We start from the raw sequence: 16,123 nt of genomic DNA on the forward strand, positions 1-16,123 counted from the left end.
GGCTTGTGGCATGCAGGAAGAAAATTTTGCATATAGAGGGTAGCACTTGTAAGGAAAGGTTGGTACCCATCATGAATACATTTTCATATAGGAAAATTATGACTTCATGAAATGTGATAAGAAAAAACAAAAATGGGAACTTAAACTCTGTTTAGAGTAATGATGCGAGTTTTGTTTTTTAACACCTAAAAGATGCATTATGTTAATTGTTTATACTTTATCATTTATCACAACAATAACATTGCATAACTAACATCACGTGAGTTACATTATAAACTGTTTTATTGTTTTTTTATTTGGTCTTTTATACTTTGTAAGATAAAAACGTATGTTTGTTTTTCATGAGGCAGTTGCTTTGGTAACTATTTTCTAGAAGTACCTAATGCTCATTTCAATCAGTTTAAATAATCACAAAAAGAAAAATGTCTTAGATATAGTAGTGTATATCTTTTTTAATGAAAAGATGATTGATCAAGATATGTTTTGTTACCAGTCTCCTGCCCTTATACAACACTAGTAGAAATGCACACCTTCCGAGGAAGGATAACTGCTAGTTCCTATTGGGTCTGACAATTCTACAATAACGAACTTGTACTTAACATTCAATAATGTTCACCATCCATGAGAAAAAGAATTTGATTGAAATTCAGTTTAAAAATGAGCTGTCATGACAACGTTACATCATAGGGTAGGTTTTATTGAAGTATTTCTTTGTATCATTGAAAATTAACTTTTCTGTTGCAATACTCATCAGATTTTCATTAAAGAAAACGAAAACTTTGTAAATTTGTTTTATACTAGCTGGGGTATCCGTACCCTGGACGGAAGCTGTGTAAATTTGTGATTAATGAAAGGTTATTTTAGGACATGAAAAGTTTTCTTTATATATAATTTTTGAAAAACACCCATAAAAACATAAAAACACAATGTGAAACCATAAATTTAAGTCTCTCTCCTCATGGACCCAACAAACCTTCATGCCAAATCAATAGGGTCAAAGTAGTGATTAAAAAAAACAAACTGCAAAAACACTCATAAATGCAGCAAAATGCAAAACTGAAAATCTGTATGTACTTACCAGTTGGCCTAATGAACCCATACCAATCTTGATAAATATCTGTGGACATACCACAGACGGTAATATTATACTTGTACAGATGGTACCAGTGCATTAGATCTGCATGTGGCATGTTTGTGATATCAAATCTGCACCCTGAGAATGGGGAAAAATGAAGTTCTCCATGACAGGAAATTGAGGTAAAATGGGAAAATTGTGACCACTATTGCAAATCTACATGCATTGAGGATAAAAAAGTTTGCAAAGTTGTGGGTTGCACATTGCATAATTTAAAAATAAACAAAAAAAAAATTATTTTTTTTCCAGTATCATTCAAACAAGAGTTCCATTATAGTATGATTTGAAACTTGTTCCTTTTTTATTTATAATTTGTATTGGTTAAATCTGAAACATATCGTCTTTGTGGAAATTTCGCTTGTTTTATTCATTACTCGGCTAGTTGTAAATATTTTACCCAGTAATGATTAGTGTGGTAATTCCCAAGATCCAAGTTGTAGACACACACACACTGCAAGCTCCATTATATAAATTTTTTCTTGAAACAGCACTATTTAATTTTAAAGTAAGACAAACTGTCTCCAACCTTCAGGATCAACTGTGTCCAGATCTTTCATCACAACATCTTTATTTGTCGCTGTGCAATGTATTTAACAGTTGTGGCAATTAAATATAATAATTAATGATTGTTCTAAGTAACTAATTTCATTCTTCCTTTCAGAATCTACCTCTTAAAAATGGGTCAATATCATATGAGATGTGGAAGAGCATTCCAATTCCAATCCATCAGAGAGTGTATTTCTTTAATATGACTAATCCAGATGACTTTCTTCAGAAGGGTATAAAACCCAAACTTCAAGAGCTTCGGTCCTTATACTTACAGGTATTTTTGTTGTTTTAGCAACTTGGCTTAAACATTTATCTAAAGTAGTTAGTGGCTGTCATGAACTTGTCCGTTCTAAAAAATTTTCATTGTATGCGTGTTTGTCGTAATCTGGTTTATTTTAAACCGGTTAATTCTGGTTATTTTAAACTAAATTATTGAACCAATTTTTGTTTTATATATAACTAATCACATTTCCATTGTTAATCTAAATCAAAGCCATGTCTTACTATAATGGACTCAGCATGTGTATACACACATGTGCACGTGTGCCTCTCCCCCACATGATTCAAACAATTAGAAAAATAGGTGTGGTATGTTCAACAACCATTTCTTCATCACAGAGCACAGAGTTAAATAAAACTATTTTAACAACAAGAACACGACATTCACTAGGTTTGTAGGTGATGGTTTAATTATATCTTGATTGATGTAATTTGTAAATATACTACAAAAGATGTAGAATGTTTAAAAAGGGAAATTTTTTTGATAAAGGATACCGTTTTTAATATATATAAATAAAACATTACAGTTTATATCAGCATAATCTCAACACGTTTCCTAGAAAAATATTCTTGTTTGGAAAATATTCACTTTTCTGAAACTTGCCCAACAAATGATTTATAATTGCTCACTCAAACAGCCATTTGTAGTGTGTTGAGTATATGGCTATTAAGTATTAGGCCTAATTAGGCTAGTTTGAAAAGAATAACATTTACTGAAAGCAGCTGCATCCCTTGTAAATCATATAAATTTGCTCTTTATGAAACAATCCAAAATTTTGTGTAATGAATCTGATATGATCTTCAAAACAATTATATTTTGAGTAGGTTAAGTTGTATATTGAATCATTAGCAGACTGGTTTTATATTTTCATGAAGTTTAGAATATTTTATATCTAAAAGATGTATCTCTATTTTATTATCCAAATAACATTTAATATTATTAGTTCTAGAGTTAGTTTTAAAACTGATTATGTTTTACACTTTATTATACTGGTAATAATAAATAGCGTTAACTAATATTTCACATTAGGTGCTGGTGGGTTAAAAAGAATATCACCTGGCACCATAACAACACTGTGACATACAGGGAAAATAAAAAGTATGTTTTTGTACCTGAACTTTCTGTGGGAAGTGACGATGATTTGATCACAACTATAAACTTTCCAGTATTAGTGAGTATAATGTCCTTCTGTCTCTTAGAGATTTTAAGGGTGCCTGAAGGGTTCCATAACAAATCTTAAGAACCCTCCCTTTTTTGTTGTAAATGTCAGCAAAGATTGATCACCTATATATTTCTACTCTTCAATAATAATAAAGAATTTGGAAGAGTTTTTTTTCATGTTCTTTAAACTAATTTATTTGTTACTTTTACATTTTAAACTTTGCACTACGGTAAACATCTTTGTAGGATCATATATATACATTCTCTATAGTCTTAAGAACAAGTCCACTAACTGGATAGAGGAATGGCTGGATAAAAGAAAGCAGATGGTTGTTATAAATGGAGTTCAGTGAAACTGGATTAATGTTACAGGTGGTGTACCTCGGGACCTTTGTTTGTTTTTTTTATTTGTATCATTAACATGCATAAAGGAATTGTCAATAAATTACATAAATATTGTGATGATATTAAGGTGTTGATGACTGTGAGAGGATACTGCAACTTTATAAAAGGATTTGTATCATTTATTGAGTTGAACAAATAAATGGTAGCTGGGTTTTAATTATAATAAATACAACATAATGCATATCGATTATCATAATTTGAATTGTAAGTATAATTTTGGTATAATAATTAATCAATCTCTTAAGCCATTCAAGCAGTGTGCTCTTACTAGTGGTTGGAAAAATAGGACTTTAGGATGTATTTATAAACATTTTGAAAACAATTCTTAAGAGGTTATAACTTAATTGTATAGGTCAGTGCTTTGGAATATTGTGTACCGTCTCAGGCTTTTTACCTTAAGAAAGACATTAAGTTGTTAGAAATGGTTTGAAAGAGGGTAACTGGAATGGTACCTGGGATAGAGGGCATTGTTGTATGAAGAGATATTAAGATACTTAAAACTGTTTTCTCTTGGAGAAAAAAAATTATTCTGATTTGAAATGTCTAAGATTGTAAAATGAATTAATATTGTTGATGAATCAATATTTTTTACATATAAACAGTGAGAATTATAGAACCAGGGGACACAAACGTAAACTTGGGCAAGGTAGAAGCCGTCTTCAGTTAAGACTATTTTATTTTTCAAATAGGGTGGTTGGCTGATGGAACAGCCCTTCAGATGTTGTGAAGACAGTAAATTTGAGTGGGTTTAAAAGAAAGCTTGATAGATATATGAATGATAAGGCTTTAATTGTTTTCAACAGTTTTAGTTTGGGTTAGAGGATGGGACAGTTGAGATGGACCAACAGGTTCCTTGTTGTACCTAAACATTGTTATAACTATTTCTTTGTTATTGAATTAAGGTTTAGAGCAGTGAAATCTTCACTTCAGAAATGAAGGAAGAGGTTATTGTAACTTAGTACATGAAAGCTCGTATATTAAAGTACATCTTTGTAAAATGTTATTTCATTATAATGAATTTTGATGGAAGGTTACTGAAGTAAATATTTTATTGAATTTTGTTAATAAAGGCAGCAGCAGCATGGTTACGTAATGCCAATTCACTGGAAAAAGTTTCTGCCTCTATTCTTTTCTTTCTGTTAAAAGAGACTGTTTTCATCCAAAGATCAGTTCGCCAACTAACCTATGAAGGCTACTCTGATTACTTAACAGTAATTGCTCCATTGATTAACCCAGATATACCCAAAACTAATGGATATTTTGGGTGGCTGTATGGGGTAAGTTTTTACTGTATATGTTTTAAATTGAGATATTAATAACTAAAATAAGCTGTTATTATTAAAAGTAAATGTAGAGAACACTATAAATTTGGTTTATAGTCACGTTCTGTTACTTTAGGTAACTTAGTTTCGAAATATAAGTCTGTAAATTCAAATATCTTTAAATCCTTTGTATTAAATTGTATTTGTTTTTGTATTTCTGCTGTCTTACACTAAGAAATCTTGAATCATAAAAACTTTACAAAAGAAGAAATGTACATATACATAAAAAGAAGTTTTTAAATTGTGTTCAAATTGAACAAAACTGGTTTTCTTTGTGGTTACCTGGTTACTGCTGTTTGAAAGCACTTAAACTTTGCTAAGCCTTTATTGGGAATATTTTGATTCATTAACAAAATGTGTTAGAATTTTGTATATTAGGTTTTATATTGTCATAACTATATATGTAAACATAGTTTTTACAAATCAAATGAAACTAGACAGCTGCTCTTGTAAAATAAATATTTTTACGTTACAGAGATGAACTACAGAACTTAGAATATAAATTTAGTTTTTTTTTTATACATACGTGAAAGGTGTTACATCTGGTCCATTTGTCACTTTAATGGTAGGGTCTTCTTGAAAATCCAAGTATTTTGAAATGCACAACTTACACTATGGTAGCATTTGCTAATGTGAACGTGGAGATTTGTCACCCCATAACATAGAATCATCTTACTGTATATCTATATATCCAAAACTGAATATACAAGTTTTGATCAGAAAATTTTGTGATATTTTCTGTGAAGATTAGGGAAGTTAATGGGAAACCTTTAAATAGTCCTCAATTTTTTTTTTTAAATGAATTTTGTAGAAGACTACGAGTCCAACTGGTTGCTGTTTTTCGTGTGACTTTAGGTATCGATCGCTTTCACTCATTACAGTTCCAAAATCTTAAATTTTTATATACTTTTGAATTGAAGCATTGCTACCCGAGTTGTAAAGCTAGCTTGGGTTAGATATTTATTATCAAAAATAACTAAACAGTTGTTGTGGCTTGATAATTTTCAATATTATTGAAGGCCAAACTAGGAATCAACTTCCGTAAATATTTTAAATTGAATCTCATTTCATCCGTAAAGCCACTTCTCTTTGGTTGCATATTGAACTTGTGGACATATCTTTTATAGGTGTGTTAAACCTTAATTAAAAGACATGCACAAAATTTAATAGTTATTGCTATCACAGTTGTGAATGTTTTTTCTTTGTTATCTTTAGAGGAATAACTCTGATGATGGAGTGTTTACAGTTTTTACAGGAAAGGATGAGATAAGCAAATTCAATCTCATAGAGAACTGGAATGGATTAAGGTAAATTGAAACATAATTTTGTTTTATCCGTAGGTTCCACAGTCTAAACCTTTACGAACATTTCATACATCCTACCAAGTAGTCTGATTCTCAGAACAGAATTGTAGGTAGTTTATGTACAAAATTGATTACCGACGTAGCTTACTAATAGAAAAATCTTCCATATTATAATTGTCTTTTATAAATACACTAGTATTGTGGGGGTAATTTGGAATATAAGAAATAAGTTCTTAAACTAAAAATTGTCTATAAATTTTAAGTTGCGATATTTTTTGAACTTACGAAAAAAGTGAAAACACGTATATTGTCTTACAACTGAGTACTTATTTATTGAATAGCTGTGAAAAGTCTTTAGTAATTTTTTAGATTTATACTAGAATTTATTTAGAGTACCTCCCTCACAAAAGTTGTTCATTTGGTGCTATTATTACTTGTTCTCAGTCTATTAGAAACACTTGTAGGCTTGTAGAGATAAAATGTTAAAAGGACAAGAGAACTATTGATCTGTATAAACCATCCTTTGTACTAAATTAAAGTAAGCACTAAAAAACTCAAAGCCAACCCTTATCATTTGTCAAGATTTCCATTAAACTACCTCAAATTTACTGTATTCTTCACATCTAAATGCCAACTAGCCTGTTAGAAATATAATGCTTTCTTAGCATAAAGATGATGCCTACCCTGCCATATTTTGTCCTCTAGTTTTAACATTAAATACAATAGAAAAGATGAAACAATTCCCCTAACAGTCTGAAATACCACAACTCTATTTACTGAGAAAACAAGACCAAAGATCCTAACCTGTTCTTTCCATCTCGGATATTGTCGTAGTACCCCTCCCATGAACTCTTTCCAATAATTCAATGCTCTTTCTAAAGTAAGAAGCTAAGAAAATAAGGAAGGCCTTATTTCCATCTTATTTTGCCAACCTTTAATATATTTGAAAACTTCCTAAATATTAAATTTTATGTTTTTCAGCCAACACTTTTTTCATTTTTTTTCCCCTAATTTCCACTGTGTGCCAAATCTCAACTAGAATCACCTGTTGATGTAGTGAGGTCTCTGAAAGATAGTTTGTTTTTGTTGTGACTTTGCACTCATTCAAGTTGAACTATTAATGAATGGTTGCATGCTGTTTTCATTAAACAACATGCTTAAAGCCCAGTAATTATGAAAATCACTGAAGGTAAATCTTCAGGTTTGTTTTATCATCTGCATTTATTTTATTATTCTTGTTTTCCGTATACACTCCTGGTTGCTTTCCTCCAAGTCTTTCAGAAACAAAATGCCTGACATGGCTAGGCAATTAGGGCATTTGGCTCGAAATCTGAAAGTTGCAGATTCTAATGACCATCACACCAAATGCTCTCCCTTTCAGCCATGTGGGTGTTGTAGTGAATCCCACTGTTTGTTGGTAAAAGAGTAGCCCAAGAGCTGGTAGTAGGTTGTGATGACTAGCTGCTTTATCTATAGTCTTACACTGCTAAATTAGGGACTGTTGGTACATGTAGCCCTCGTGTAGCTTTGCATGAAGCTCAAAAATAAACAAAAACAAAGATGTCCTTCCTGAAATGAGTCAGCTTGAAAGAGATCTTGCTTAATTGTATCAGTCATTTATTTTTTATCCATTTATTCCTGTGTTTAAAAACTACTATATAAATAAACTTAAATTTTTCATTGTTTTTTTTTTTTATAGCTCTTTGAATTATTGGAATGGAACTTGCAATAAAATTGAAGGAACAAGTAAGCCTTATTTCCATATTCTGTTGTACAGTTTAATCAGAATTACTCTGTGCTATATATGTGTTATATCATCATATCTACAGTTTGAATTGTCTTTTTACTAATTATCCAAGATGGTGAGGTATTTATATGGTTGTACTGCTGTACCTATGACTTTTGTAGTGGTTTTATCAGTTATCCAAGAAGGCAAATTGTATATTTATGACAGTTTACAGTTTGTGTTGTTTGTAACAGGTTGTCCAAGGTGACAAGGTATTTGTACATTTATACCATTATACCTTCAGTTTATATTGTATCATATATATATAATTCAAGTGAAGTCTTAAAAGGTATGTTGTAAGCAATTGTTTTTTTGTTTGTTTTCTAAATATGAAGAAAGTGGAAAGTCCGAGCTAATGTTTAGCACACTGATGCACAGGGTGTTACTTTGATCACCTGTTTCCATTCCCATTATTGTTATTTTGAATTACTTTAAGTAATTTGGTGCACAAATAATAAAATCTCCAAAAGCTTTTTATTTGAGTGCAGTGTAATTTTTAGCAGAAGTACAACATGGGATGGACTGATTAAACATTTTCATCAGATAATTACTTGTGTCTCCACAACAGGCAGTTGCCGTCCATTCTACAAAGTTTCAACAAATAATCAGTAGTTGTAAAGTTTTTGAAGAAAGATTTATTGTCTAAATTACTTTGCTTCATCAGTTTTCTCTAATTCTAATATTTCATTTGATAACGGTTAAAGAATCTCCAACAGTTGGTAGCTTATGTTAGGAGTTGATTTAATAGCATAAGTTTAGTGTAATAAGCCTAGACCTATTACAGTTGTGAGAAGACTATCAGTTGGATGTAGACATAAACTTGTTGTATATCCAGTAATTAATTATACTAAAATAAAGCAGAGAACAACATTTCATTCAACTTGAAGACAATCTAAGATGGTAAGACAGTTAATACCCATACCAACCGTCCTGAGATACAGTTTTATAGCCATTAAATCTGACTTACTTAGATGAAATGGCATAAAGAATGTACAAACTGTCTTCCATGTATTAAACTCTTGTCTGATACTTTCAAATTGGTAAGAGATATTGGTTTATAAGTTTGGCCATAATGAACTCGCTTCATGTTTTTATTTTTTCCTTTGAATCTAACACATTTTCATGGTTTTTATGAGGACAAATTAAGTCATTTATAACTTGTATTGTTTGAAAATGATGAATTTATTTTAAATTGGTGTTGTTAGGAACAAACTTTGACTGACTTTGACTATAGCTTCCGAGTATCACAAGCTAGTGAAACCATAAACACGTACCACTTGAGGGATGGTTGTTGTATCTGTCATTGGTCTCCATTTCTTTGTTCTGCAGATTTTCTCAAGCTCTTAATATTCATATTACTTTTAGTAATTTATGCATGTGAAGGTGATAATTTATTAAGTTTTGTACCTTTCGAAACGTTGTCCTCTACACAACAGGCAGTTACCGTCCATTCTACAAAGTTTCATCATGAATACTCTGCCAAAACAATCTGTCAAAGAATCTTTAATATGGTTATATTATAACCTTAAAATAATCACTTTAATTTGGGCTTACAAGACCTGTTACAGTAATAATTTCAGACAAGGCCAATAAGGGATATAACAGTGAACTTTGTTCTATAGTGAGCTTAGAGGTTAGGCTACAAAGGCCATGTGTGTATTTTTTTTTTTTTTTTTGCATTGTAAATGATTATTAGTTTTAACACTAGGTGATAGTTTGTTACATCTCTTAACAACAAAGTGAGCTAATGCATGGTGACAAGTACACTACTACAGGTTACTCTTTAACAATAACAGGTTAATATGCAACATTTTATAGTTTTAATTTCACTCTAGATTTACCAAAAGAAAATCTGTCCTAGTTTCAAAAATTGTCAATGATTATTGTGCTCTATAGCTGTTTCAGATAATGTGATTTAGAGGCTATTAATTTAGTACGATTACAAATTCAGAAATGTCCAGTGTAATGTCACCATGACTTAAATGGAGGATAGCTAACCCTTTCAGCATGAATAATAACTAAAACCAACACACAAACACAGTGCAATTTGTGACAGTTGTTGAAGTAATGACCCCTTGTCCTTTTGGTTTAATTCTGTAAAATGTTGATGATGGTATTCTGTGTATTTCTTTTATAACTTTGTCAAATATGCAAGTCGCTGTTTTTTCATACATATTGAAAATGTATTAAGATATTCAGCTCTGTGACATCAGTACTGGATTTTTATTTAGTGCTGAAATGGTTAAAATGATTTTGTCTGGATGTAAAGTTAGGCATTTAAAATCAATCTTATTCTACACTGTTGTTTGAAAGAAGAAACCTTGGATTCCTGTACAAGAGCCATTTTCAGTCTTATTAGGTTATTGTAGTCAACAAAACTTGTTATATAGTTAGATGTTGTGTAAGTAAAATTATAGCTTATAATGTTTTAAAACTATGCCCAAAACTAAGTGATTTTTTAATAGTTGACTATTCTTATGTGGAAGGATAAAGAAACACACCCATTTATCCTCGTGAAAAAGTACATTATTAAACTTATTAGAAAGTGCTCGAGTTTTGGGTCTTGTTTGAAAACATAACTTTGTAGGTGATCTTGCATGCTAACTTCTTAAACACAAATTATATTCGATACACGTACTTACCGAGTTGCACGTATACCTTTTTTAACTAGCAGAATTCTGCACAATTGTATTGTTTGTTCAAATAGTTCTTACCTTTTCAAAATGCCTAACTTTTATTTTTGGACTGAATTTGTCAGTATTAAAGATTAGTTGTTTTGCTTGTTATAAGCAGACTCTGAGTTTTGCTATCCTTTGTGTGTCTGTTCCAGATGGTGAACTCGATCCTCCATTGAAAGACAATCAAGGCATGGTTACCATATTCCAACCAGATCTGTGCAGGTTAGAAACAGACAGTTTCTTCAGTAAATGACCATTTCTATAATCTACCTTATAATCTGATTGTTTTCTATGGCAAATAACATGTTTATCTCATCATATTGTTTCCATGACTACTGTTAATGTACAAATTATCTCCACCAGTTTGTTATTTTAATGATTTTTTCTGATAAATTAACTACAAAACATAGCCATGTTTACATGTTCCATTTGAAAAGATGCAAACTCCATTAGTGATATACTATCATAGGCTTGTGTGTGTATACAGATACATGCATAGGTACAATTGTTGTGTAATATGAATCATGTCTTTTTATTTGGGAGAACTTGGAAATGTTCCTGAAGCCTAATATTTCCACCCAAGTCTAATTATGTATTGTTCAGATACCAATTACTTATTAGATTCTGTCCTATTTTTTATCTGTTAAGCTGCTTCCATTTTCAGGAAGTCCTGTAAAGGACTGTTTCTGTAGTGTTAGCAGCATTTAGTCCTCTGTATGAAATTGACTTGGGAATCCTTGCCACTACAACCACAAATAGTCCTTGAAGGTGACACGAAGCCCAGATGTAGGATAAAAACTAATTGATATTTAGACGTTGGTGATAGGTCACTAACCTTTATAGTGATACGTAGCCAATCACCAGAATCTTAAGTGTCGTGGGTAGGTGTGTGATATTACCTCCTATCAGAAATTAGAACTTAGTTTGCTGTAATTTAATAATTTTATATATAGTTATTATGGTTCGTCAGTGTCGTCCATCTTTGAAAAGTGAACTCAGTATTCTCTCCCAGTAAGGTACTTCATATGCAACTTTTATATTGTGAAAAGTGTTGTATCCTTTGTTTGAACACAAAACTTTGTTTAGTCCCAACTGAAGAATCTAGACACGAAAAGATTCACAGTTGGTACTGCACATTTGTCATTCACAAGTTGACCGTGTTGTGGATTATAGAATAGAAATTGTTGTGTAAGTGTCACGTTTCACGTGTTTTAGTTTTCAAACTCTGATTGCGTGTTACAGAAGCTGGAAACTGGAATACAAGGAGGAAATTAAGAACTTTGGCATGACAAGTCGCCGTTTCACCGCCAAGACCTCTGTGCTTGCTAACGGCACAGATAACCCTGAAAACAGATGTTTCGCCACAAGAAGACATCTTCCATCTGGTGTTATGGACATGAGTCCATGTAGATATGGTAATATCTAAACTAGGGACAAATTCTCACAGCTAATGTAACTTTTCATCTTGTTTCTTAATCCAGTGCAAATTGTGCAGGTATACCTGGTGTACATGTTTGTTTTATCAAACTTTAGTAAAGGCTTTTCATACTAAATCCAATAATTCATGGCACATGTGGACTTTTGTAAAATATACATTAGTTAAATAGAAAGTTCTTTATATTGTCAAGCTTCCCAAGTTTCTCTAGCTTGTGGGAATGCAAAACACCTGGTCATGATGGTGTCCAAGTGATTTGATAATACTAAACAAATATGACTTTTGTTTCTTAATGATTAATTCCAGAACATTCTCTGTTTACCTCGTTAGTACTGCAAATATATCTCAAATTTCTTAGCTAAATTTCTTATTTTCCAGGAAAAAGAAACTGGTGATTGTAACATCCGATTTTACTACGGATGTAATACAGTAGAAATACAATCCTAATACCACAAGTAAATAAGTGACAAGCTGATTTATTAGACACAGGAAGCCTTCTAACATTAAGCTATATAAATTATGTGTTAAAACTGACATTTCAGATGTGTATCATCACTAAACAAAGGTGAAATTTCATTTCACTATATGACTGGTAACAAGGCTTCGATTTGAATTAAGAAAATTTTCCTTATCTAGAGATGATTTCGGAATGATTGGCAAACTGTAGGCACAAGAAGGTAGCATCCATTGTTACTCTTGAAAGCTGTGTAAAACTACAGTTTACACGTATTACAGCAAATAAAGCATTGCTTTATAAAACAAACAGCACAACCTCTGTCTTAACAGATTTAAATTTACAAAGTTGCCCCTGGATAGTTGTGTAATTAACCTCCTTAAAAGCATTGTGAGCTTGTATGTTTCTTGGTCAATTGTTTTCCCGATATCAAATGTCATATTATCATCATTTTTAAGACTACTATGGTTGATACAATCTCTCGGTAGCTTCATTCATGTTAAAATCATTATAAAAAAACACTGAAACTGATCTTTATTTTCTGAAAAACCAACAGAAATACAGATCTACGACACAGTGAGGAATGTAACCTCACCGAACATGAGTAATCTTTATAACGCATGACTAATAGATGTTATTGATAATTCTAACAGATACGGCTTACAGTAAAATGATTTCAATAATGAATGGTAAAGAGAATTCTGTGATGCTGTTTGAGGTGAAGAATAATTTATTGTTACTGGTGCAGATAAACAGTTATTGTGTATATGGAAGCATCTCTATGAAGTTTACCTTGGCATTATTGTCTCAAGTCAAAATCATAAGTAAACTTTTAGGTATAAAACATTTTTTTAAAGATAAACTAACAAGTAGAATACAATGTACAACTACATTTAGAGTGTAAGGTAACTTGATCCAAGTGTCGTCAGTACAAGCCTATAGAGTGGAATGCATCTTTACACAGAGTTGCTTGTTTTTGGTAGAGATAAACTGTATATCAGATTATATTTATAAAAGTTTTATTTATCACTGAACCATTTCTTCATTATGTTACTATTATTACTGTTTTTTTCGAAAGCCAGATTAATGATTCAAGCCATGACATATTCAGTAATATTTGTTTTTACATGAGTATTCTTTGTTTTTGTAAACTGCTATATAGGATATATTATTTACAAGTTTCTCAGTTTATTCAGTTTGGTTACATGTAAATCAAAATGTGTCTGCTGGTTTCCTAAACTTAAAACAATAACTAAAGATCTGGAAACTACCAAGTTATGGTTGAATTATTTTTGTTTTACCTACCATTTAAAGAATTAAAATTCGAGATTAACTTCTAACAACTTGTACAGATATGTGAGTAAAAAAAATATATAATTCAAGGCAACACCAGTTGTATCTTTTAAGTTTTCCCTCAGCCAACAACTCTTAGTTAGATCTACAGTCAAGATCTTGCTTTTATTGTAAATAAATAATTAGTTATAGTGTGTGTTACTAAGAACAAAACTTTGTTGTGCACACCATGGGTACCAACACCCAGTTTTTAGTGTTGCAAACCTTCAGACTTACCACTATGCCATTTGGGGGCACACCTGATATCAATGTGTTTTACTAAGTTCTGAAATAAACTGGAATGAGTTTTATTATACAGGAAACATGTAAATTTATCCATTTTATTTTGTATTGACACTTTAATAACAATTCATTTTGTTTTCTTGTTAAACTGAATTTATTTTAACTTTAAAGTGACGTTTATTATGTATGTCTATTTTTTGTTATAATTTCTACGTTTTATAGCTAACTAATCTGAATTACCTGCTTTGTTTTAGGTTCTCCTGTGGGGCTCTCTTTGCCTCACTTCTATCAAGCATCCCCATCCTACTTGAAAACTGTTGAAGGTCTCCAACCCAATGAGTCCAGTCATGAGTTCTTCCTGGATATTCATCCAGTAAGACTCAGTTTTGAAAGTAACATTTTCTTTGAGTAAAATAACAAAGGTTCAACCTTCAGTTGTTTTTTTTTAAATTCTTTCAACCCTAACTTGGTGAAACTGTTTTTCATATGCTAAACTTTGGTGTGGATGATCCAAATTTTTTATAAAAGAACTTTGATAGATATAACCACCTCTTACAGTGATGATTAAGTTGTACTGTGCTGTTTGATGCAGGAAAATATTTTTATTACAATTTATTAGATCTCTGGATTATCGACAAACATTGGTGCTCGCCTTCAGCTTAATGCCATTTTGGAACGAGATAAAATGATAAAGTAAGTCTGGGCTAAAACTCTTCTATAAATTATTTATTCTCTTAGTACGATATTTCTTTTATGTTATTGATATAATGGTATTAAACTTTTCTTTCAGAACACTAAACTTGTATTTTGGCTATCTTCAGTAAGTTTTGTCTGGTGAGGTGTATGGTAACCAATATTCACCTGTGTCTTGTGACCATTTCTCAACAAACCTTGTCTGGTGAGGTGTATGGTAACCAATATTCACCTGTGTCTTGTGACCATTTCCCAACAAACCTTGTCTGGTGAGGTGTATGGTCACCAATATTCACCTGTCTTGTGACCATTTCCCAACAAACCTTGTCTGGTGAGGTGTATGGTCACCAATATTCACCTGTGTCTTGTGACCGTTTCCCAACAAACCTTGTCTGGTGAGGTGTATGGTCACCAATATTCACCTGTGTCTTGTGACCGTTTCCCAACAAACCTTGTCTGGTTGGATGGAAAGTTTTATATACTTATTGTTTTTATTTTGTTTATGGCACAGGTTAGACTCGTGGTTAGAGCTACTAATTTAGGAGTTGTTAAGAAATGTTTGCATTTCATGCAAAACCAGAAAATATTCCCAACATCTTGCACGGTCAGGGATCTCAGCAGTTCCTTAGTTGTTTTACCATAAATACACATTGTTTTATTACCTTTCAATAATCTTATGACCTGAAAATTTATTAATTTTCAAGAAATACGATCAGCAAAAATAAAATATACATTTTATGTTCAGTTAAGGTCAAACATTATGTAGTTTGTGTTTGATAGCTGGACACTCCTATTGTAGAAGAAAGCATATCGTACATTACCATTGTATTTTTAATCAGTTTTACTTAGAGTTGTTATAAATAATTTTTTATATAGTATAATAAATTTTAAAGTTGAAAGCTCTGAAGTATATATAATGTTTTAAATATTAATATTACATTTAATAAAGTTTACTTTTAAAGTAACTTGATTTTGAACCTTTTGTTTTAAAGTTTCAAATGTTAGATTATATTCTTCACGTAACTGTAAATATTCATTGTTTTTCACCTAAATATATTTAGACTAATATTAGTTCACTGTTTTCAGGCAGTTTTCCAACATCACAGAACTGGTGTTACCTATTTTGTGGCAAAAAGTTGTAAGTTTTCAATTTCTGTTCAGCTTAGTCGTGTGAATTTTAAAAATTACAATAATTTTGGTCAATTACAACAAAGTAATTTCATCTGCACAGTTTTTTCTTCTAATATAAAAATCAGTTTCATTCAGAGAATTTCTTATTGTACACAATGTGTTTTAACTAGAAATTAAAATTCACATCTTAGATTTTGGAAAGCTTCCATAAATCA

General features: G+C 31.3%; 1 protein-coding gene across 1 annotated transcript in view; it reads left to right on the plus strand.

The window, feature by feature from the left end:
- The window catches only part of LOC143228769 (scavenger receptor class B member 1-like), a 36,892-nt gene that overhangs the window by 13,647 nt on the left and 7,122 nt on the right, over positions 1–16,123 (plus strand). The window contains 11 exon segments of the mRNA XM_076460104.1: positions 1,797–1,940; positions 1,942–1,958; positions 2,994–3,135; positions 4,601–4,807; positions 6,068–6,159; positions 7,856–7,902; positions 10,773–10,842; positions 11,863–12,035; positions 14,339–14,457; positions 14,704–14,777; positions 15,864–15,915. Of these exon segments, the coding sequence (XP_076316219.1) occupies positions 1,797–1,940; positions 1,942–1,958; positions 2,994–3,135; positions 4,601–4,807; positions 6,068–6,159; positions 7,856–7,902; positions 10,773–10,842; positions 11,863–12,035; positions 14,339–14,457; positions 14,704–14,777; positions 15,864–15,915 (1,137 nt within the window).

This window comes from Tachypleus tridentatus, chromosome 10 (assembly GCF_004210375.1).
Source record: "Tachypleus tridentatus isolate NWPU-2018 chromosome 10, ASM421037v1, whole genome shotgun sequence".
Taxonomy (NCBI): domain Eukaryota; kingdom Metazoa; phylum Arthropoda; class Merostomata; order Xiphosura; family Limulidae; genus Tachypleus; species Tachypleus tridentatus.